Source organism: Lactuca sativa, chromosome 4, assembly GCF_002870075.4.
Source record: "Lactuca sativa cultivar Salinas chromosome 4, Lsat_Salinas_v11, whole genome shotgun sequence".
NCBI classification, from domain to species: domain Eukaryota; kingdom Viridiplantae; phylum Streptophyta; class Magnoliopsida; order Asterales; family Asteraceae; genus Lactuca; species Lactuca sativa.
The window spans coordinates 158,609,902-158,634,667 of NC_056626.2; the positions used below are offsets into that span (position 1 = coordinate 158,609,902).

At 35.5% G+C, this 24,766-nt stretch overlaps 1 protein-coding gene across 11 annotated transcripts; it reads right to left on the reverse strand.

Annotated features, from left to right (window-relative positions):
• Window positions 1-17,894: 17,894 nt before the first annotated feature.
• Window positions 17,895-23,100, reverse strand: LOC111906893 (uncharacterized). Of its 11 annotated transcripts, XM_023902671.3 has the most exons (16): window positions 22,937-23,090; window positions 22,186-22,284; window positions 22,008-22,098; window positions 21,564-21,742; window positions 21,344-21,478; window positions 21,151-21,217; window positions 20,970-21,057; window positions 20,854-20,880; window positions 20,675-20,771; window positions 20,507-20,590; window positions 20,414-20,436; window positions 20,270-20,335; window positions 20,123-20,182; window positions 19,932-19,983; window positions 19,543-19,683; window positions 17,895-18,124 (listed from the first exon to the last, which is right to left on the reverse strand). In XM_023902671.3, the coding sequence occupies exons 4-15, from the start codon at window positions 21,721-21,723 to the stop codon at window positions 19,595-19,597; spliced, it is 948 nt and encodes a 315-aa protein (XP_023758439.1). In that variant the 5' UTR covers window positions 21,724-21,742; window positions 22,008-22,098; window positions 22,186-22,284; window positions 22,937-23,090; the 3' UTR covers window positions 17,895-18,124; window positions 19,543-19,594. The 11 variants fall into 11 exon arrangements, with proteins under 11 accessions (XP_023758439.1, XP_023758437.1, XP_023758438.1 ...); XM_023902669.3 differs by lacking the exon at window positions 22,008-22,098 and adding an exon at window positions 18,206-18,467 and having other exon boundaries at window positions 22,186-23,095; XM_023902670.3 differs by lacking the exon at window positions 22,008-22,098.
• Between the last annotated feature and the right edge of the window lie 1,666 nt (window positions 23,101-24,766).

A 24,766-nucleotide genomic window follows, 5' to 3' on the forward strand; every position in this document is an offset into this window, starting at 1 on the left:
TGTGTTAGGGCATTTTTAACAAAACCATTGGACTTAATGCTTTTTTAAAATCATAAACTACATAGAGATATGAGTGAATGTTTTTTTTATCGAATCATGAGACCGAGAGGTAATTGATAACTTTTGTTGGTGTTAAGTTATTCGTTTCTATATAATTGGTTTGACAAATTAGTTGCATTAGAAGAATCATTGAACCCGTATAAGTCAACCGAATCCCGTTTTTCTCATAATTCTTAAATTGTTCAATTGTTTTCTTTGTTTGTTCGATTATTTTAGTTTTCATTTTTATCTTGGTGAATTTAGTTTAATTTTATTTTAGTTGTTTCCTTAGTTTAATAAAACCAATCACTTTTGCAATCAATTGCCTAGTTCACTCTTCCTTAGATTAGGATAGTCCCTGTGGGTTCGATATCTGGTCTTACGACTATATTACTTGCACGACCTCGTATACTTGCGAGTACGCGTTTTCGTCAACAGCCTAGTTTAGGCCCAACTAGTCAGGGGCTAGGTTGTGTGCACTTTAGAGGCCTGGTAGCACAACCGAGCACACTACTAATTGTGCCTGAACCGGGATGACCCAAGCCTAACCTAGTTGTCTGTTGACCTAGATCTATAACTAGAACACCTCATCGTCCATAAGGAAGATCTCTTATTCTCAAACATGAGCCTTCATGTATACATATACTCTTCCTAACAAGATGGTTCTCCATCTAGGAGAAACCATCTCCTTATACACATTGATCTAACTTGATTATCGCAGCCTGCTCCTAGGGCACAATCCCTGACACGGTTCTAATGGTTTTGTTCTCTGGTGGCAGTTATGAATCAAGTCAGGAACCCGCTAACAATACCTACTCTAGATCCGACAAAAAGACCTGATGGCCTAATTCTACGTCGCATCAGTAGGTCTTATGACTACTTGCACTTAGCATATAAAAAGAACCCAATATTACCAAAACCCGTAAGGAACTTTGGTTTTTGTCTATATTTTGTTAACCATGTTTTTTTCATATATATTTAACCAGTAAACTTGTTTGTCATGTTCATAATAGGTTAACATCACCGGCAATTACCAGCCATATTACCCTATCTTGAATAAGTCAAACAAGTTAATGGTCAAGCATGTACAAAAAAACATAGTTACGTAAATATGGACAAAAACCATAGTTCCTTATCCTCCTAGGTCATTAACCTTATTAAGGAGTTTAGGACAAAGGTCGTTTCACATGTAGTTATGGTAATAAAAAAACATGGAGTAACAAACAAAAGATCGTTTCTAGTTGTTTATTGGGTGACCACAGTAGACAGTTATGGGAGATTAGCACCACGACACAGCCAGAGGTTGACCATGGCCTAACAACCCGCACCACAAAATGGTAAGAGTATAAACACAACGTGGTTACGTAATCAGAACATAGGTTTTAAACTTTTTGGAGCATATTTTGATCATTTCAAAGAAGAAATCGATTGGAGAGCTTAGAAGGGTGATTTTGTTGCCCAAGTGGTGCCAAGACAAGCTAGAGATGGTGGATTGTAAGGATTTTCATCCTCTTCACGATAAGGTAATATTTCTCTAATTTTGTGAAATTGTTAGTTTGTGTAGATTGGATGAATTGATCAACCTATAGCTTGATTATGATGTAAATGAGAGTATTTAGATGATTTTATCGAGCTTAGAAAGTGATTTCCATTATGGAATCAATCAAATGAGAGTTAGGGTTTGATGCCCTAACTAGTGATTAGTGAATTCATACATTACATGTAGATTATAATGAATTATGTAGTATGGGATGCTTAATTCATTAGTTCGAAAAGATTAAGAGGTAGAAAATGAGAAGATAGAAATATGATCCATTAAGTGGTCATTTTAACCATAAAAGTCATTAAACTCTTAATAGGCTAAGACAAGTATGATGGGTTTTGGCTATAAGAACATCCTATGTGCTCATACAAACCCTAAAGCATGGATCTAGGTTTCTCTATTGTACATGCAATTTATCCAAGACTATAAACCCTAGATCTAGAATATGATAATCAATATGACATATAATTAGGGTTTAGATCATACCTTGATTGTTAAATAGCAATAACAATCCCAATTCATCCTTGTATTGACTTTAGAAAGCTTAGAGTCACAAATGTCACTCCTCTAATGGTTCACAAACACCAAGAGCAAGAGGATGAGGAGGAGAGAGGATGGATGCTGCCCAAAACGTGTTCTAACCCTAGAAGAGAAGTTTTTCCACGTTTTTGGGTCATAAGGGATCTATATATATAGGAGGCTATTAGGGTTATCTAACAAGGAAACCCTAAATTGGATGATTAAGCCCTAAGCAACCCATAGATTCCTTTCCTTAAGGCCTTGGACGATTTCCCCATGGGTTTCCCCATAGAATTCGTCCACTCCTTAATATAAGGCAATCCATGGCCCAAATTGCAATTATCTTATAATTACAATTCCAGTCCCTTAAGTTTAATTAATCTCTTTTAGTCACAAAACTAATTACCAATTAATTATTGACTAATATTAATTAAACAATATGATTTCTCCTTTAATATATTATTCTCATAATATATTAATAAATCATATTTAATCCTTTCTCTCCATAATTCATCCTATCAAGTTGCTTTGGTGAAGGCAACCCAAAAGGACCATGCACCATCGGGTCAAGTACATACCAAAATAGTTATGGACTTAGACACTAATCCAACAAAGTATTGAGAACTTGTATATGTGTATGAATAGGCCTAATAGAAAAGAAGATGGATGAAAAATGCATCAATGGAAGAAAGAATCCAAGTGGTAGTTAGTCTTCACTAACTACTAAGGTAAGTTAAAACTCTCACACTCTCTTTATGATGTGTTATATATATATATATATATATATATATATATATATATATATATATATATGTGTGTGTGTATGTGTGTGTGTGTTTGTATATGAGAGTCATGTATCTGAGCATGACCAAGAGAAATAAAGAAGAAGATTATATGTATTATAATCTTATGTAAGATTATATATTTGTGGATATACACTTAAGGTCATATGAATGAGCATGTGTGTATAACTAAACTATGTAGAGATTTATAGAGAAAGAGAAAGGGTACCATAAGTAATACCTTTAAGAGTAGATAAAAAAAGAATGGGATTATATGTATTATAATCCTATGTATGAGTGGATAATGAGAAAAGGTATATGTGGATATCTAAGAGATTGTAGATAGAGATAGATAATGATTATATGTAGTACAATCATAAGTGTATGTATGTATGTCTAGACATGAATGATATTGTATAGAATACCTATATGTTATTAAACATAGATAAAGAATAAGTAGTTAATGAGTTAAGTACTAGATGTGTAGCAGAATATCTCTTGATGAGATAAAGAGATAGAATGTATATGGGACAAGTATTAGGTGATGAGTCACATAATAGAGACATAAATGTTTAGAAAAATGAAGAGAATAGTAGATAAGAGAAACATGTTTATTTGGGAATAAAGATTGTATGAAAAGATAGAGAAAATGTTTCATGATTGGAACAAGGTAATGAGTTCTTTTAAGAACTTAGAGATAATTCATAAAGGAATAAGATTAAGGAATCTATGAGAGATTCAAAATAATAAAGAGAATGTCAAGGGGTATGTAAGGGATCAAGATGATAAATATAGGATGAGGCAAGATGATTATGAGAAGGAATAGTAAGAATTAGAGATATGAGAATAAAAAAGTAAGAGATAGAGAAGAGAATGCATAGAGAATAGCAAAGAAAGATGAGATGAGATAGAGTGTGGAAAGAGATAGAAGTATAAAGAGAAGAGTAGAGAAGATATAAAGGTAGAGGCAGAGATAGATTATGTATATATTATGAGATGAGCCTGGGAAGAGGCTAAGAAAAATAAAAGAGATAAATGAATGGGAAGAATAGAGATGTATGCTATTAGAGAAGAATATTAGAAGATATAATATGAGAATCAAATAATAGAATGCTAAGGCATTATAGATGAGAGGAAAAGAGTAAAACAGAAGAGTAGAAGATAGAGTATGCGATAAACAAGATGAAAGAGAATAGAAGTGTATGCCATGAAAGAAATATATTAGATTGTAGAGAAAAAGAAAGAAGAGAAAAGAAAATAAGAGTAGATTAACATGAAAACATAATAGATTATAACTCACCAAACATTGTTACATGATGTAGTAGAGTTGTTTCATGTTTTGTAGGTTTAAGTAGCATTCGATATTCATGAAGAAGGTAGGAGCACAAGGACTTAGATTACGTTCTTATTTTTGTTGTATTTCCTTGTTGCTCTTTTATGATGAGATTTTATTGTAAATCCATGAATGTTACATGGGATATAAAATGTTTTTGTTCATATGAGTTAATAGAATTCTGCAAATTTTTAGAAATAACTCTGATAATCCCTAGTTAATTAGATGTAGAAAATTTGAATCATTACAATTTGTATCAGAGCCATAGTTTAAGTGAATTAGGATGGATTGACCATGACTAGACTTAAACTTTAGAAGAAGAATAGAAACAAAGGGTCCATGACCATTATTTGTGTTGAGCACTAAGGGTGTATGTAGTAGTTAGTGTCTTGTACACGACTAAGAGATAAAGTATGAAATCGTTTTGAGATAAACCATGTGATGAGATGTAAGGTATATGGCTATAGATATGTATATATAAAGAACCTAAAAAGTTTGAGATTAGTAGATAGACCAACCAAGAGGGGTTGGGTCAAGAATGTTAGAGAAGAAAGAAGGAATGCTCATTTTCTGAAATTACATAAGAATAGGTTCTCTAGTTAAAGAGATACCAAATATATGTAGAAAGAATGATATTATGGTATCATGATAGAAAGATGCATCGTAGATGATGTGTCCTAGTAGATGGACAATAGATAGAGTATGTTTCCTAAAGAATATGATATAGTTAAGATTTAGAGAGAATTGGGACAAAAAAAGGGACAGAAAGAGAAAGAGATAAAAATGTAGAAAAAGTAGCAAAATAGGGGAAAATAAGTAGAAAATAGTAAGAAGGTTGGTGTGCCCAGAGAAAGAAAATAAAGATAGAGAGAGCCTATCTTAGAAACACCCTCATGTCAAGGAGTCAAAGAATCAAAGAGACAAAGGGTGAAAGAAATGTACTGATGAGTAAAAGAGTTTATTGGCATTGCTTGCCAGCAAGTGGCCATACAAAGAAGAAAGTCCATTGTTATATGGAAAGTGCATAAGATACGATGAGTAGAGCTTGCACCATTTCATTGATGCTATAGTGATAGCACTGACTAGAGATAAACTGGAAGATAAATGAGACATATATGTAGATAGAGAGAAAGAGGTGCAATAAAGGTCATGATTGACATGTAGTAAGAATGCTCCAGTGAAGACAATGAGAACCAAGAAACATGAGAAAACGAGTCAATACTTCTTAGGAAGTAAGAGATGTAGAGTATGTAGAGTAAGGGGACACTGTCATAGTGTGTTCACAAGAGAAGAAATAGGAGGTGTAACTCCTAAATTGAGAAGAGATAGACTTGTGAGATTATGTAGATGTGTATGTGTTAAATAACATTATACTAGTGGGTAACTGTTAGAGGAAGAAGAAAGATAAAACCTTATGTTTAATAAGGAACAAATAGAAAGAGGGTTAGAAGTGGCATAGAGAAGTGGGAAGATAATGGACTCATGATGTAAGAGATGAGTAGGTATGCATAAATACATCTTTTAGATGTATCAAGTATATAGTTGGTAAGAAGAAATGTGGAATTCATAACAAATGGCTTATAAGCAGTTGAGGACTAAGGAATATGAATACCCAAGAAATTTTCATGTTGAAAATTTGGGTTATGAGAAAAGAGATAGAGTTATTGAGAATCAGTAATGAAGTGGTAATATTGAAAGTAGATAAGTATTATGTACATGCAGTGTATGGGCGCTGTAGAAACATGGTACTTATTGTGATTCAATGGAGCCATTAAATTACATGAAGATCAAGAGGGTTGAGACGAGAAGTGATAGCATGGTAAGTTGAGAAGAATTACCATGTAAGAGATATAATACTTGTGAACCAGGTAATGGAATAGTAATATTGAATCCATATAAGTCTAGTATGTATGTAGTGTATGGGCATTGCAAACACATTACACTTGTTGTGGTTCAATGGGACCATTAAGCTAAGTAAAAATTAAGTGGTGGGATAACAAGATTAGCATGAAACTTGGAAGAATATGCAATGTCTAGATTTAGACTTGGGGTCTTGGGAGTAGAAGAGAGATGGATATGAAAATTTAGTGCACGAGCACAAACAAATTGTTAAGAAAAAGAGTTGCAATTAGATACAACAGTTTATGCTATTAGAAAAAAAGAATAGAAGATATAATATGAGAATTAAATAATAGAATTATAAGGCATTAGAGATGAGAGGAAAAGAGTAGATAAAAAGAGTATGTGATAGATGAGATGAGAAAAGAGTATGAGATAGATGAGATAAGAGAGAGTAGCAGTGTACGCATGAAAGAAAGATATTAAATTGCAAAGAAAGAGAAAGAAGAGAAAAGAAAGCAAGAGTAGATTAACATGAAAACATAATAGATTATAACTCACTAACATTGTTATCTGATATAGTAGAGATGTTTCATGTTTGACAGGTTCAAGTATCAGCCGGTGTATGTGAAGAAGATAAGATCACAAGGACTTAGACTAGGTTGTTGTTTTTAATGTATTTCCTTGATGCTCTTTTATGATGAGAGTTTATTGTAAACCCATGATTGTTGCCTAGGATATAAAATGCTTTTATTTTTATGAGTTAATATAATTCCGCAAATTTTTAGAAATAACTTTGATAATTCGTAGTTAATTAGATGTATAAAATTTGAGTGTTACATAGAGGATAGGGGAAAAACATCAAAGGTGTTGTTTTAAGAGTCCACAAGTTGATTCCAAGACCAGAAGGCTGATGAGGAACAGGAATTTAAAGGATCTATGTAACACCCGTTTTCCAGATGAGATTAGTTGAAGACTTAATAGGGTCAAAGATATGGTTTTGAGGAAAACCATATGCCACGATGTGGTAAATGGATGACCACGAATCGACATGACATATATTGGGCATGTGTCCTAATGGACACCACGATGTGGCAAGGAGGATTCCACAACATGGTAGCTGTTGCATCCTAAGCCTAAATTTTTTAGGGTTTCCCCTACATAAGCACCTCAATTCTTGGATTTTGTGATCTCTATCAGCCTTCATCTCTTCATTCAAAACCCTAGCCTCCTATCCATGATTATAAGCTTACTGGCTTGATTTTGAAGTTATTTTCTTGAATTGGTGAAGCTTATGAAGGAATGAACTTCTTCTTGGTGCAAGGAAGCAAAGAGCAAGTCTAGATCCATCATCTTCTTCAAGTTTTTAAGTCTTTGGAGGTATAAAGATTACACCTTGACCTTGTTCTTTGAGATTCATGTTTATGATCCTTGTTGGTTGATTTTGGTCCCATTCTTGGATGCTCTTGGAGTTTGAGGAACTCCATAGCTTGATATGACATTCTTATGATCAAGGACTTCTGATTAAGTTAGAAAAAGGTCTTGGTTTGAATGTTCTTGTGTCCATGAGCAAGTTTTGGACATAATAAGGACTTAATGGGCTTAGGGTTTTTGATCTTTTGTTAAGGTGAGGTCCTAATGGATAAAGCTGTAAACTTTATCCATTAACTCATTGATAAGGACTAGATTTGAAGTTTAGGGCTTTGATCTATAAGGATTAAGCTCTTAATGAAGAAATTGGAAATCTACCTATAACCATGATGTGGCCAAGGAATGAGAACCACGTGGTGGAGTCTAGTGTTATAATTTTCTTGTCTTGACATGCCCACCACATGGCCGAGGAATGACCATGTTGTGGTGATATCCTGCATATCTACTGTTTTGTCTGGACATGCCCACAACGTGGCCAAGAGGTCACCATATCATGGTAATGGTTGGCTTGGTTGGCTGTTGACTTTTGTTGACCGTTGACTGTTGAATTTTGACCAGTTTGACTTTGGGTCAAACTTGGAGGATTTGGCTTGTTGATTGAGGATTCACCTCTTTTGGTGTTAGTCGGATCGTAGGATTGATCAGTACCAGGGGTAAGAGTGTTGATGTGTTTCTCCGGTTCTTCGATTCAGGTGAGTTTCTCATTATGTCGCGTATGCCATTGTATATCCTTTGCATGATAGGATAAAGGTACTTTCAGATTACAAGTATGCTAGTTGAATAGGATAACTCCTTGTTATGCATGTGCAGTTAGGACACTTGGTGTATTGGTATGCTAGACTGGTAGGGTCTTGCATATTGATCGTATGATACTTTTAGGAGTTATGTTTGGTTAGGGTAACTAGGGAAGGCCAGTTATCAAGACTATGTATGATTGACCAGTGAAGGACTTAATTGAGAAGTAGTCAATGGCAGATAACTCAGGAAGGCTATTTTCCAAGGATATGTAATATTCTAGTGTATATTATTTGTTTTTGTTACATGGGTATATGGTAATTATAGAATTCTTATGTATTTTAATTTCAATAGCCTGAGAACTCTTCGTATAATGCCTTATTGCGATGTTCTTGTCTGATTATTTGCTTTTGGGCGGACCATCGGTTAGAATGTTTATCTGATCTCTGACCACATACGACTTTATGGATTGCATGTAAGACCAAGATTTGGCCACTGTAAATTACATGAAAGACCATGGGAGGACCATGGTATTTGTATGAAAGACCATGGGAGAATCATTACACTTGTATGAAAGACAATGGGAGGACCATGACACTTGTATGAAAGACCATGGGAGGACCATGGAAACTATACATAAGACTATAGGAGCACCATAACAATTAATTCTACAGGAGGAATGCAACAATAAGTGAGTGTAATATTGTAGGAGCACCATAGCATTCACAAGTTCGGTATTGATATCTATGTTGATAGATCGATGTTATAGCCGAGGACTTTGTGTGGATGCATTATATGTATGGTGGAATGTGTGGTATATTTGGGAACTCACTAAGCTTTATGCTTAAAGTTATGGATTAAATGTTTTACATGTTTTTCATGAGAAGAGCTCAGCGAAACTATTCATATGCATCAAAGATATCTATTTCTACAATTTGGTAAATTCAACTCTGATAATGTATGGTTTCAATCAATCAAATGTCACTCAGTGGTTTTAAAGATAAACGTTTTAATCATTTAATCTATTTTATAAATGAAAAATCTCTCTGGAATTTTTAGGACGTTACAATCTGGAGTTCACTCGTGAGGGATGTTATTTGGTTTTTCTTTATTGACCATATTTAACGATTTTTTTTTATGTTTTATTTTTGTTTTCTACTTTTGATTTTGGGCTAGAAACATTTTTCTTTGTGCTTAGATGTAGATGAACCTAGGGTTGTAAATAAGAGATCTGAGCTCGAGGACGGATAGGCTCAATTTTGGGTCGTTTAAAATTCATAGGGCTCGAGCTCGAGTGCGGATCATTTCGAGCTTATTGTTAAATGTGACTTGAGAGTTTTGAGCATTCTCATGGAGAATTTGAGTTCAATGAAGCACTGGGAACTCAATGGAGCGCTTGGGATTCATGGAGCATGTAACAAACGAACAGATCAACTGAGAAGGGAATGAATCATCTGACAAATGAACAGATCAAGTTCCAAAGGAAAGGATCATCTAAAAGGGGGTATGGAGCACCTGGAAGAGGTTTAGAGAACTTGGGAGTGGAATGGAGCAACTTGATGCATAGTTACGACATTTGATTAGGTTTTGGGCCAACTAGAAAGCATGTTGCGCCACTTTGGACCATGTTGCACCACTCTAGTAGATGTTGTGCTGACGTGGATGAAGTTGCGCCAACCTCGAAGATCTTGTGCCACCTTGGAAGGATGTTGCACCATTTAGAAGGAAGTTGCGCCAAGCTTGAAGGATGTTGCACCATCCTATCACACCCCCGACCGAGGCGGCAGAACACACTGGGTTGTGCGATTAAGTTCATGGATCACAGGTAAACTGAATATATAGCACAAGTACAACAATAAACAAAATAGCATTCCTGTTCCATCTTGATATTTGAATACAAGGTTTTTACAAATAATAATAGTACATGAATTGCCTTATCAGGTAGGCATATAATACAACAACAAGTAAACTAGGTCACCTGTAATCCAATCCGTCTTGAATGTTTGTTTAGTTATTTCCCGAGAATACATGTAGTTTTAAGGGTCAACACAAGGTTGGTGAGAATTACAGGTTTTCTACTAACATCAGTGATACTTTTAAAAGTCTAAAAGTATTTTCTTTGTAAGTATAATGATAGTTAAAACAGTGTTTGCAATGAGTCTTTAAAAGCCAAAAATGTATTTTTTTTGTATAAGTAAATCCATAGTTTAAACTTTTTTTGTAACGAATCTTTGAATATACTTGAAAACGAAACTTTATTGTTACATAAGTAATTCATACTTAAAATAGCTTTGAAAGCAACCAAGCCCATGGTTTGTAGTGAGAGAGAGAAATTCCAATTAATGTTTATAGTGAGTCCTATAACCGAGATATGTAACTGCATGTACCCCCTACAATGCTTCAATGGACGTTATACTAACAATTATAGACACTTATCACCCCCTTCGATTGATCGGTTAAGGTTGTAGCTAGCAATTGTAGGTGGGGAGATCAACCCCGTATAGATCTATACATATGTATCTCGCTCTGAAGATTAACGGTTATTGTAGTGTGGGTATGCTAACTGTTTAGACTCAGCTAATAAATATAGTCTCACTATAAAGACATTAACTAAAGTATGTGAATAGCTCTCAGCCCTAACTTAATTGTGATTAAGTCACTAGGCATAATGAATTTCATTCTATAAAGTTTATAAAAGCCAAGTATGCTTGGTATGCATATAAAAGTGTAATGTAATCGCTTTTATAAAAATGTATGTTTCAAAGTAATGAACATACGTACATGTATAAATGTTGTGTAATTAAACATATAAATATACATGCATAGTAATAGTTTAAATCCTAGAAATACCACAAAGTTTTATGACTCGTTTTTTATGATATACAATGTCACATAAAAAATCATATATTTTTGTATCATGTAGCATTTTGTGTGTGGACTAGTTATTTCACGATAAAATAAGCATAATATGTATATGAAATGTTTATACTAGTTTATTTGTAACAATATGTTAAATAACATTTTTATAAACTAAATTTATTGTATTTTTGCATAAAGGATAATATATTTGTATAAAGAAAGTATATAGTCACATGTATTCCCCCACAAAATAATTAAAAAATTAAAAAGTTGTCATAAGACTCACCCTTGAAGCGTGAGTTGGGGTTGCTCAGAGTTCGTTTATTTTTGGGAAGCTTGACGTGAGAAATTGCAAGGTCACGTTTCTTGAACTATGAAATAATTCTGGGACCGTTTCGTAACGAACTCACTGCTCTCGACAACACAGTCAACCACGCGAACCACCCCCTTTTGAAGGACGCAGGCCAAATAAGACTCCAAGACCTTCCTCCTCGAAAAGAAGATTAAGGGGCTCCAAGGTAGCCAAAGGAAATGCATGACGACACCACTCACGGGCAGGGCCCTATTTTGATAGAAGGGAACCGTGCATAAGATTCCAAACAGGAAGATATACACCAGGAGCACTCAAAGGCGAAGGACCGGCCTCCATGTGGACATCACCCGAAGCAGAAGGTGGGTCGGAACAAGCGCCCACAACGCTTGATCCCCCTGAGGGGCACAAATCCACCACTTCTGTTTGTTGTGGGATGTCACCGTCAGCAATTTCAATGACAACGGGTGACTTAGAAAGTAAAAAGTCGATGTTGCGCCTTCGACGTAATCGCATGCTGATGGTGTTGTTGCCAACGTCCTCTGCAAGGGCAGCATCCACAGTAGTTAACCGACGTTTGGAAGACACTTGATTGTTATATGTGCCTGGTTCTCCGTCCGAGGGGCCCATTGAGAAACCCATCAGACCAGGCCGAACCAAAGAAACAAGCCTCGACCCAAGGTCAACGGCTGGGGAACCGGTCACAAAAACCCGGCCGACACTGGCGAGAGTCGGGAGCGTCTCCACCAAAGGGACCTCACGATACTGAAGATCCCCTTTAGAATTCCCCCGCATCACTTATTCATGAGATAGAAGCTACTCATTACCTGCAACAATAACAAAAGACCCCCCCCCCCATGCTTCATCAAAGAAATTTTACATAAAAAAGGGAGAAGAATGGGGGTAAGAAGGTAACGCTTCCCGTCACTTTCTACCAAAACTGAGGCATCATCCCACGCGAACGCCAAGTAGCACTCATTCCGGCTGCCGCCAACATGCAATCTGGACAATCCCCGCTGTTGAAACAAATCCCTCTTAATGCGCAAGCCACCGACAGAATTACCCCAGACAATTGGAGCGCCCGGTCTGAAGACATAGGCACATGAGGATAGCTAGGTCCGACCAAATCGGCTTTAACCCACAACCATCGATCCTGCCAGTTCTTCCGAGGCGCTTTTTGATTAACTATAAAGGCATGTGTACTGCGGCGCTGAGAATAAGTGTGAACACCCAAATGGGTAGACGAATTGAAGAAAGATTGGAATGTTCGAAGTTGGGGAAGGATTCCCAACGCCCGACACCCTAACTCAAACCCCACTATCTTGTTCACGGCGTTGGGGTCAAGTCGTGAATAGAGAAACCATATTCTCGCATAACCTCGTCGAAGAAGTCCAAAACAGGAATACGAAACCCGACCTCAAAAATTGCCACCGGAATACCAACCTTCCCCGTCAGCGGTTGATAAAATCGTAGACCCCTCTAGCGGGAATTGAACTCCATGCTCAGGCGTAAACTCATACCGGAACTGAAGAGACTCGAACTCCTCAGGCGTAGGGGTGGTTTCAGATCTGATGGAGGCCATCGGGAATCAGAGAAGAAAGGCGTAGGAGAAAGAAAAAGAGATAAAGGAAAACGAGATGGCTAGTATACGGAGAAATGAAGCACATAACTATTCCTAAAAATAGGGGACCCTTAAATAATTCGTGAAGTGATGGAACCGAACCGTTCTGACGGCAGAAACTGTCTGGCCAGAACGGCTATATTACTTTAGAAATGTGTCACGAACCATTTCACCAAACATGTGCCCAAATCCATGCTAGAACAATTCAGGTAGCCCTAGAACATGCTAGCATTTACTATCCTAGGGGACTTGTTGACGTATCTCACCAAGAATACATCGAAGGATAACAGGAGCGTCAACCAAAAAGCAACATGATCAAGGAGCGCCACCTAGGCGAGCGCCAGACCCAGGCCATCGCCCAAGAGCCCTCGCACACTCATCCCCGAAACTCCACAGATCAGAGACAAGCCCCCATAATTGGGGACCATGTCTCCCACTGGACAAAAGTGTACTTCCGACTCCCCGAGAGAGAAGGATAGTGCTCTGAACCCCACCTCCTGACAACGTCGCACCAATAGCAAACAGCCATATGCGGGACACGTCCTACCAATGAAAAACCTCCACAACTTGCTGAGCCTGAAAAGGTAAAAGATATTGTCAGGGATCTGTTCCCCCAAAGAGAGGTATAAAAAGGTTCCTTCTCCTCCAAGAGAAGGGATGAATAATCTTCCACTACCCTCCTCCTCTTGAATAGATTAGAACTCTCAAGGAAAGGAACTAACTTGACCGTCAGAGCTTCGTTCCGGGATCACTCCCGGACGAAGTCTAAGGGATTTCTTCTCTTGTACTGTGATTCTCAGGCTTTTCTTCTGCGGCCATCAAAGAAAACGGTGTCAAGCCGGAGACGTATACATCTTGGTTACATGCAAATTTTAACATCCCCAATCCAACAACAGTCTCTATTCACCAACCTTCCATACCCCTGAAACTACTACTTAAAACAAAGACCACAACAATTCAATCAACCTCAATTCCAAGCTTTTCAACAACCTTCTCAACCTCAACAATTTCAAACACAACCATCTCAATTATCATTTTCGCAATCCCAACATATAAACCTTGACAGTGACGACGACGAAACGGTCCAAGAAACACAACCACCGTCTAGAAAATTGCAACAAATAGAAAAAGGCAAAAAAAAAAGAGCTACGGGTTAGAGAGAAGAAGAGTAGGAAGCTTTATCGAAAGCTTGGATTTTCATATCACAAGACGTGCAAACCGGCAATGCGCAATCGAGACAAAGTTTTTGGAATCGTGTTTTGGACCACTTTCACTCGTTATTAAAAAGGCAAATTTAATGGACCTACGATGCAGTCAATGGAAAATGGCATGGCCTACGAGCATCTTGCACCAAATTTAATGGCATATTTGAAAATCTTAAAAATATGCACAAACCCAATATTTTATCAACTGCATGCTACCGATACAAGCTTACCAACAGCAGTAAAACATTTGGTCACCAAAAAACGTGGAATGTTTGTTTTAAGGGCCCAAAATGGATCCTTAATCCGGAGACGGCACATTTGAAATCGAGCACCGGCTCCAACTAAACATCACGAACTTCCGATTCGGATGTGGGTTTTGTCTTCAACCTCAATGATGACTTCGACGGCACCGAGGGGGGTCCACCGGAAGTCCAACTTTGTCGACCACCGGGAAATGACAAAGGGAAACGGGAGGTGTCTTCATCCGGAAAAGCAAGTAGCGAAGACATAGTTTCGAAAAGAATATTAAAAGAAAAACTCTACTTTTTCTAAAAAAAAATATGAAAAATGGAGGAAGCTAATCGCCAAAAAATAGTACTTACCGATCTTCAAATTATAAACACACAGCCCCAACCGAATCTCGACTCGGAAAATCTAACAACATTTTTAAAAGTTCAACGACAAGTTCGCGAAAAATATTGTAATAGCCCAAAAATTCAAATAAAATTGTCAATTTTAAATTCAAGTTAATCATACGATAATCACATCAAAATAGTCAAAAGTACATCATAGCAAAATGTTGTCAGAGTACAAGTCTCAAAGTCACTAGTGCGGAAAAAACATAAAGTGATGTGGTGCGATCAGGTCGGGCCCTTCCCTTTCGAACTGGAAGTACCTGAAACAGAAACTGAAAATTGTAAGCACAAAGCTTAGTGAATTTCCCCAAAATACCACATACTAAACAAACATATTGTCAGGCATATATGGGTGTCGGCCTACCGCTTCGGTCTACTTCAACCAGATACTGTCAGGCATATATGGGTGCCTAACTACCCCTGCGGTCTATCTCAACCGGATACTATCAAGCATATATGGGTGCTTGCAATCCCCTTCAGCCTATTTCAACCAGATACCGGGTCTATTTCACCCCCTACTACTACCACATAATACCATAACAGAAATCAAAGATTCATCAAGCAAATACAGACATAACTTACAATTATCAAAAAGACAATCATCACGTTATACATAAACTAGTGGGTTGGCCTTGGTGCCTTCGACCCACGGCTACTACGAAGGAAGATTCACCTCAAACTGTAGGTGTCAAATCGTACTCAACGGATGACTTGCGAACTCCTATCCCTATCGCACAAGCATAAATCCTAATTAGCAATTAGGTCACATTCTAACTCGAAGGTCCAAAACCCTAATCCTTGACTTAAGGCAAAAAGGTTCCTTTATCGTTGCCTTATTGGGCCTCCTTCCTTCAAGGCCCAAATTCATAATAACCCAAAAGTATCCAAGCCCAACAAAAGGCTTCTAAGGCCCAAAATGGCCTAAATACATCTAACATTGTCCTAGGCCCAAAATTCCTTCTTACAACAGGTTGGGCCTAAGGCCCAACAAAACTGAAAGCCCAAAATCCTTTTAACCCACTGACTGCGTACGCGCTACGTACTCGGCATGTACGCCCAACGTACGCTGGTGTTGACCTGGAGTCGGGGTGTTGACCCAGTACCCAATACGCACAGCGTACATGGGAGTACGCCCAGCATACAGATCTGCCAACCCAAAACCACCTTCATGACTTAATCCATTAAGACCTAACGTCCAAAACTTAGATCCAAGCCCCTATAAACGTCATAAGCCATAAAGTTGCAAACATTATGCTTTTGCATTCAGGGATGGGACTCAAACCATGAATTATGTCCATAAACACACTTGGATGGTTCCTAACTCTTGCATGGTAGTGGCTTAACCATCAAGATAAGATTTTTATGACTCAAAACACCTCCAAGACTCCAAAATGACAGCTCAAATGGTCTGAAGTTACTCATACACTAACAAGTCAAACTATGGGACCAAAAGATGTCATATTTTACCCTAAACCTAGATCTATGCTTATAATTGACAAGGTTCAAACTTTATACATTCAAAGAGCTAGAAATGGTGCCAAACTTCTGGATCTACAAGCTCCTTCCTTGTTCTTCAAAACCAACAAAGATCAGCAAAATCACCAAGGTAAGCTAAAAAATGCATGCAAGAGGGTTAAGGTTCGTATTTAACACTAAAAGGACAATGGAGGCTGGGAGGGTGAAGATTATGAGGGACTTAAGGGCTTTAAATAGGGTGCAAACCCTAAAATTTAGGGTTTGCCTCTAGCATGAGTATTCCCAGCGTAACCCCACGTACTCCCAGTGTACATGGGCGATGCATGTGATCAAGCTCCAGCTAGTACGATAAGCGTATTCATAAAGTACACCCCGCGTACTAGCCAAGGGACCAATAATGCAAAGATTTTGTTTTATGAGGGTTAAAGAAGAAACTTACAAGGTTCGAATGTTACAAATATGGCAATTAGGTTCTAAGGTTTTTAATACTTATGTTTTATTTTCTATGTTTTATGTTTTTTTAGAAATTTAGGTTTTAAATTTCTATGTTTTTATGTTTTTTTTTTTTTGTAATTTATGTTATAAATTTCTATGTTTTTAAAATAATGTAATAGGTTCTTAAGTAATATAAAATATTATTTAAATAATTATGTTTTTTATTTAATCTAATGTCAAAAAAAAAATACTACTACAAAAATACCTTTAATGACACGCATTGCATGTCGTAAAAGCCACAGATGACACGCATTGTGTGTTGTAAAAGCCACAAATGACATGCAAATGCATGTCATAAAGGAAGACGGCACGCTTTTGCGTGTTAAGGAAGGTCATATCATAAACTTACGACACACATTGCATGTTAAGGAAGGCCCTGTCATAAGAAAGACGACACATATTTATGACATGCATTGTGTATCATTAAAGCCCCTGTCATAAATGTAGATGACACGTATTTGCGTGTCATAAACTTCAACAGCCATTTACAATATGCATTTATGTGACATCCCCAATTTCACAGCCAGAAAAGACCGATTTGTTTATGCTTTGTTTTTTTTAAATCAGAGTAATCGTTTTCGTCTGTCTTTTTACCGTTGACTACTATCAACGAGATCTTCGATTCTCGTTTAGATTGTTCGGCTAGAAATCACTCGATCTCGAATTCAAGTTTCAGGTTGCATACTGCCAAGTCGAAATTTAGAAAAATCATAACTTCTTCATACAAAGTCAGATTTTGACGTTCTTTTTATGCACGCTCTCAGTTTAACGTATTCTACGACTTTCATTTATATCGCTCTAACGTAAATTCACTATTTACATCGCGCTGTGTCGTGCCGGTTCTGTCGCGAAACTTCGACGGGTCATAATTTCTTCGTTATAACTCGGATTTCGGCGTTCTTTATATGTACGGAATCCTTGTAACATATACTACAACTTAGTTAAGATTACTCCTTCTAAATAATCTTCCATCAAAAAGTCATCTAAATTGACCAGCTCGAATCTACGGGCGTTACGACATGCTTTTACAATACTCATTTATGCATAATGCAAAAATATAGAAACAAATATATACCAAAAAAACAATTTCATACAATAACGGCATGTCAAAGAAATTATCAAAAAATTGTAATACATTGATATTAAGGGGGTCCAATAGTACATATTATTAAGAGGTTTTCGCTAACTATATACCGTGATACTACATTGCTAGTAAGGGACACCTTGTTTCACATATGCTTCATGGTGTCAAAGATGGCCATACCACCATCCTCCAGGAGAGTTCACATACATCACAATATCCTGTCAATCATGTTCAATGCATCACTTAAAATCTCTACAACATTTAAATTAGGAAAGACATGGATCTAGGTCTCGTCAAACCTTGTTAGAATCAATAACATCAACGTATAGAAACTGAGCAACAATGATGTTTTCCATGTCATCATCAACAACTCCATCACAACAAAGTATATAAATTAAGTCAAAAGTCATAAATGTAATTAAGGCTAAAGATGCAACAACTCGCATATTGAAAAAGCTGACTCATAACACAAAGCTGACTCATAACACTCTGGAACCATTCTTGCATCATTGGTAGAGGAGCAGAGGAAAAATGGGAATTGAAGACAAAATGATGTAATTCCTGTTTTAGGGAAAATACCACCAGGTACAGTAAGATAAGGAAGCAAATGGAGAGACACCATAAAGGGCATGCCATTCTCGTTCTTTTATATAGAAAATTATATTTTAAATTAAATAAAAGATTTAGAATTTTTGACTTTTATATTCACTGTCAACAAAGTAAAGATCGAAGACTGCAAAGTAAGGATCGAAGACTGCAGATATATATACTATTAAATGGAAACCATATGTGTTTTAGATGTGCACATAATTAGATCCACTTTGTAATTAAGTAAAGTTGGTATCATATCTGGTATGACTTCAAACAGGTAATGATGATGAACACAAACAAACAAACAAACAAACAAACAAACAAAAACTTGCAGAGAAATAAAGCAAGGACTACATATATGTATTATTAAACACACACAGACACAAACCTATGGGTTGTTTGTAGTGTAGTTGCTCATGATGAGTGATGAGAATGATTAGAAACAAAACTATACAACCATTTTATTAAGGTCTACACATCATATTTTCCCTAAAAACATTGTTTACATTAAAAAAATCTCTTATAATTTGGGTATACTCGATAGCATATGATCGAACAACAAATACATAAGGAAAAAATAACTATATGAATGTCGATCCCTTCGAATAAGCACACAACATTGACGACTAAATTGACAATTACAAAAAATTGAATATTTACTAAACAACCAACGACCCCTATTATTACTACCAACACAACGATGACAAGTTCGCCATATAAAATCCAGTATGTGCACATCTATTCAAAAGATTAAAAAATTATTTTAGTGTCAAAAATCCTATTTTTCATCAATTTTCATGGTTGATCAGATATAGCATAATAAGCAAGACTCCATTGCCATGTCATAAAATGTTTTTTAGCCATTCGGAATGCTATTGTTCTCTCTAACTAGTGATCTTATTCTATTTTCAACTATAAGTAAATGTGTAACGTGTTTGTCAAGCAATAAAATCGTATGTTACTTAACTGTTTACTTTCAAGAAACTTATTAATCTATATTCAAGAACAGATATAACTAAAGGTGATGATAAAATATGAACATTACCTTAAAACTTGATGCTTTAACTAATTTACAACAACAATAAGCTTCAATTCGTTTAGCCTCTGACATCAATGAACTCCTTCAAATTCTGCAAAATTCCTTTGTCATATGGATTTATAAACTTTGTTGTTGTTATCGTCTCCCCTGAATGATCAAAAATATTATTCAGTAAATGATCACATACTCTTTTTACCAATATGGGAAATATACTTTACTTTTTACCAGAATTTCAATGTAGTTACATATCTTTACCCATAACAGCAGCATACATATTACATATACTTTTCATATATAATATATTATATGCATTTTTTTTGCTTATACATTTGGCTCAAAAGTCAAAGTGCCATTTTTTTTTGTTTAAAATAATGGATGCACATAATTAAATGTACCTGGTTGAAGCTGTACAATATGTTGGAACTCTGGATATCTTTTCCAGTGTATCTGCAAGTATGACATCATTTTCTCAAATATTTTTTAAACATTATTAATCCAGCCAATGGTAACATAGATATATATATATATATATATATATATATATATATATATATATATATATGGTCATAAAGATTATATAACTTACAAACTCATCTGTTCTGATATTGAAACACACACAATATATATGCCATGCCAAAAATACCCCCTAATAATTTCATAAAATAAAAGGTCAGTATTTATGGTATATGAGTATATCTCCAAGAATAGAATGTAATGGAAACCAAGTATACACCTGCCATAGCACTTGCAGAATGGAAAATATCATTGTGCTAGAAACTAATGTTTCATTCCAACCAACCTTTCGGATACAATATCAAAATAATTACAAGTTTGCCATATAACAAGATTCAAAATCATTGGGAAAACAGTGGCATACCTTCTCTTTACTCTCGGACAAAACTGGAATTTAAGATGATGTGAGAAAGATGACCTTTCAACATAAGCAAATTTATAAATCTTGTAAGCTTACTTTGAGATGCACCCATAATGTAACAAGCTTCAGCTGTTATAAATCCTGCTAGGAGAATCATGAAAAGTAGATGATTGTTTTGACCTGTATTAAAACAGTAGCATCCCAATTATCTAAATATGGTTCTTAACATAACATTCAACTGCAATAATGTGTTAAAGTTGTTACCTATACAATTCCCAAAAGCAGGACAATGGTGATCAAATCCCTTAACATATGCATCACAATGCTTACAATATCTTACCCTTTGAAGTAATAATGGACTCTGTTATAACAAAAATAATAAGTACTTCAACATCTTCAGTTCATATATAACACCTCAAAAGTAACGGAAATATAATAGCAACCTCATCAGATATTAGGAGCTCTGATCCCTGAATGAGTAAACATGATCATCATCAACAACATTTAGCAATTTAAATAGGAATAACTTGTAGTGAATTAGTGATAGTTAGTTAGTTACCTCCTGATATGTTTCATTGTTGGAGAGAGAATCTATGTTTTCATTAGGAGGTTTGCAATTAACAAAACCAGGATCACCTAATAGGATTCTGCAATCAAGAAGACACTCATGTATTATGTGTGAAATGAAAATTTGACTATAAGAACAGGTATTAAGCACGATGTAACATATATATACAGACCTATATAGACCGATTTGGAGCATAATAAGCTCTACATTGAAGACAATGTCCAATAAAGAAGAGACAGCTGTAAAACAGAGGAGTTGGTTTGATAAACATGAAAGAAGATGTTATGATTCCTACTCCTTTGTTTGATTTCTTTTTAGTTTTGGTTATGAATTTTAAAGATAAATAAACAGAGTCAAGAGGTTACCTTGTCGAATTACAATCACATAAGCAAACCAAATGAACAATAGATTCGCAATCACAAAAGCAGGAGCTGAACCACGCAGTCCAAATAACCTCTTGCATCTTCTCCCTAACGTTGCCATCGCTATCAATGTCATCACTGAGCACAGAAAAACCTCAAAATTAATTCAAAATCGCAAAAATAAAAATCACCACTGCTACATACATAGATAGCGATAGAGAACCTGAGAATATAAAAGGTATGATAATACTGGAGGACGCGAAGAAGGAAGATATCAGGTAAAGGGCTAACTGCGCCAAGCAAACACAGACGAAGGACACCGTGCTCCGGCCAATTAACCTCCATGGATCCCTACGCTTTCTCCGACGCACGAAAATTTCCATTTACAGACGCCAAATATAACTGCATATATGAATCGATTTGTGTGTTTCAGTTGCGAACAGCTTCGAATCGGGTTATCGTATGATCCTTTTTGCAATTACAAGGCCAATTTAATTTTATGAGCACAAATGCGCATTTCATTTTGTAAATTGATTTTATGAAATCGATTTCATGAATCAATCCGAGGAATCGAGTAAGGAAGAAGAGGAGCGGTGGTGATGAAGAAAAAGCGATCAGTTGAAGATAGTTGAAGAGATCTGAGGATAATGATATCAAGAAATATTACCTAAAACTTTGAATCAACAATGCCTACAACTTGGAATCAAGTTTTATTCATTTAAATCCATAATTCTTGGTGATTATAACGTTTTCTACACCTACAAATTAATATTTAGAATAATGACATTGCAGGGGTACTCATGATACTACTAAGGTATGAAAGAAAGAAATGGATAGTTGCATACCTGGCAAATAGAAACAATTTCCCCATGATTAAAATATCCACAGGTTTATCTCATATCTTCATCCCTTTATCTTCTTGGTAAAGACTAAAGAGAGTCCATCTGTTGAGGTAATCATGTTCCAAATACTTCTTGGTATGTCATTGTAATGTTTGTGCAAGTATGTGAGGGTTTACATATAATTATATCCTAATTTTCTTACTACCTGATGTATGCAGTAATTGCTGTAAAGGTTCAATTTTTGAATTGGGGATTAAACACAAAAGCTCTTAAAGATGCATAAACCAGAAGATAAGATATGCGAGAGATGCTTGAGCAACATTGCTCTTGTTCAGATTTTGTGAAAGAAAGTAATGATGGTGATCAGCAGTTATGTAAAGCTGCTTTCGGTGGCAATAGACATTCAACCTGGAGATTTAAAGTTTTTCCAGTGGCATTGGTCAAAAGGGGAGCCTGTAATAGTCGGTAATGTTCTTGAAACTACACTTGGGTTGAGCTGGGAACGCATGGTTATGCGAAAATCGATTTCAAAAACTCAATTTCAAAAAATCGATTTCAGAAAATTTAGGAGTGATCGAATTTCAGAAAAGATTTTACAGCAACATTTTGGTAATATAACAAATCAGCAAGATTTCAGACGATTGGAAAAGAACGAATCACAAATGAGCAATATTTCAGAAATAAAAGAAATCAGCAAGATTTCAGCATAGCGTGTCTTTTTTTTTCAGCGACCGGAGAAGAACGAAAGCCAAACCTGATGCCTTGCTGTCGGACCGAAGGTCTGGAAGGGTGGGCGACGGAGGTCTGGAACAGTGGCGCCGGTGGTCTAGTAGCGTGGCTGGACAGTCCCCTGATAGAGAAGAACGAATGTGGGAGGCGAGACAGAAAGAGTTTATAGGGCATAGCGTGTCTTTTTGTTTTTTCATTCTGCCCCTTCACACCAAAACTTCCAATTTTTTCCATAAAAAATAGTAAGAAATAGAATAAAAACTATTTCATCTCAATTTTAGGGGATGTTTACTGTTTAGTGGTTAATCCCATTGCAATAACCAAATTTAAGTGTTTGGATAGGAGTTTTTAAAAATCAGATTATTACGGTATGAATAAATTAAATAAGCTGATTTTAATAAGTAAGGAGAAATGTTTATTGTTTATTGCTTATTGGTCATTTTGTTTGTCAAACACTTAAAATGTTTATTGCTTATTGTTTATTTTCACCGCAATAATTAATCCAAACACATTTTAAAAAAGTATTTATTCTCACCACAATAAGCAAATAAGAAATAAGCAATAAGCTAATAAGCTAATAATTATTTATCCAAACACCCCCCTTATTCTATTTTTATTCTATTTTCATCTTAAAAAAATATATTCATAGTATATTTAAATCTTTTAATTTATATAAATATCATACACTTCCTTTTTATTAATTTGGTTTTAACAAATATATAATCTATATTTTTTTCATTACAAAAATATTAAATAAATAAGATTATACTTATAATAATTAATTATAAACTTTTATAAAATACATTATCATGTTTAAAAATTTAATATGTATTTAAATTTTTATATGAAATTGACAAACAAAGAACAACCTTTATATTTATAATTAATTAATATAATTTAATATACAGCACAATACTTTGAGTATTAAATATTACATTTAATTATTATTAGTAGATAAAAAATAAATTAGTTTATGGTTGGAATGAATGAGGGAAGAAATAAATGAAATAATGAAAAATATAAGTGGGTTCGAAATACTTTAGGGGTGTTGTTACTAGCACCGTGTAGTAGGGTAATTATTTGTTTGGACTGTATTTTTATTATTTGACTTTTTTACTCTGGTTTTTCTCTTTTTCTTTTAATTAATAATTTGAACGAAACTTTGTCAATCGGATTACTACTCTCATTATTTACATAATTTATCATTAAGTTTGAGTGTTCAAATTTATGTTTTTATTTTTCTTTATTAGTTCATTAATAATTAATTTTTTATTTTTATATTCAATATCAAATTTTATTAATTGACATCCAACATTTTTATTGAAAGGTACAATTGAAGTGTGTGTGTATATATATATATACCTTAATAAGCATTTACCCTCAAATGCTGAATTTTAAGAGGTACAAAACATAATGCAATTTGTACAATGAATTGATGCATCCAAATCTTATTCGGTCAAAGAAAAGAAAAAATCAATCGGGCCTTTGAATTGGTATTCCACGCTTTCAGCCTAATAAATCGGTCAACACAACTACCCTTTATATAACATCTTTTTCTCTCACCACTGTTAGGTCACAACTTAAGCGAACACCAAAAAGCAATCACCACTATGACCAGATCATTCACTCTTCGCCATCCTCCTTCTCTCCCTGAAAAGTAGAAGCCTAACCAAAAACCCATTTGCCACTGCCTCCCCCAATCACCAATCATCACCATCACGACATCGCTTACCTGCATCGGAGGCCACCCTTCATCACTGCTATTATGGATGTTTGACTGTCTGTGTTTCCTTCTAAACTCAACAAATCAGAAATCAAGCAGGTAACATGTACCTTTTCTTTACATCCATAAAAT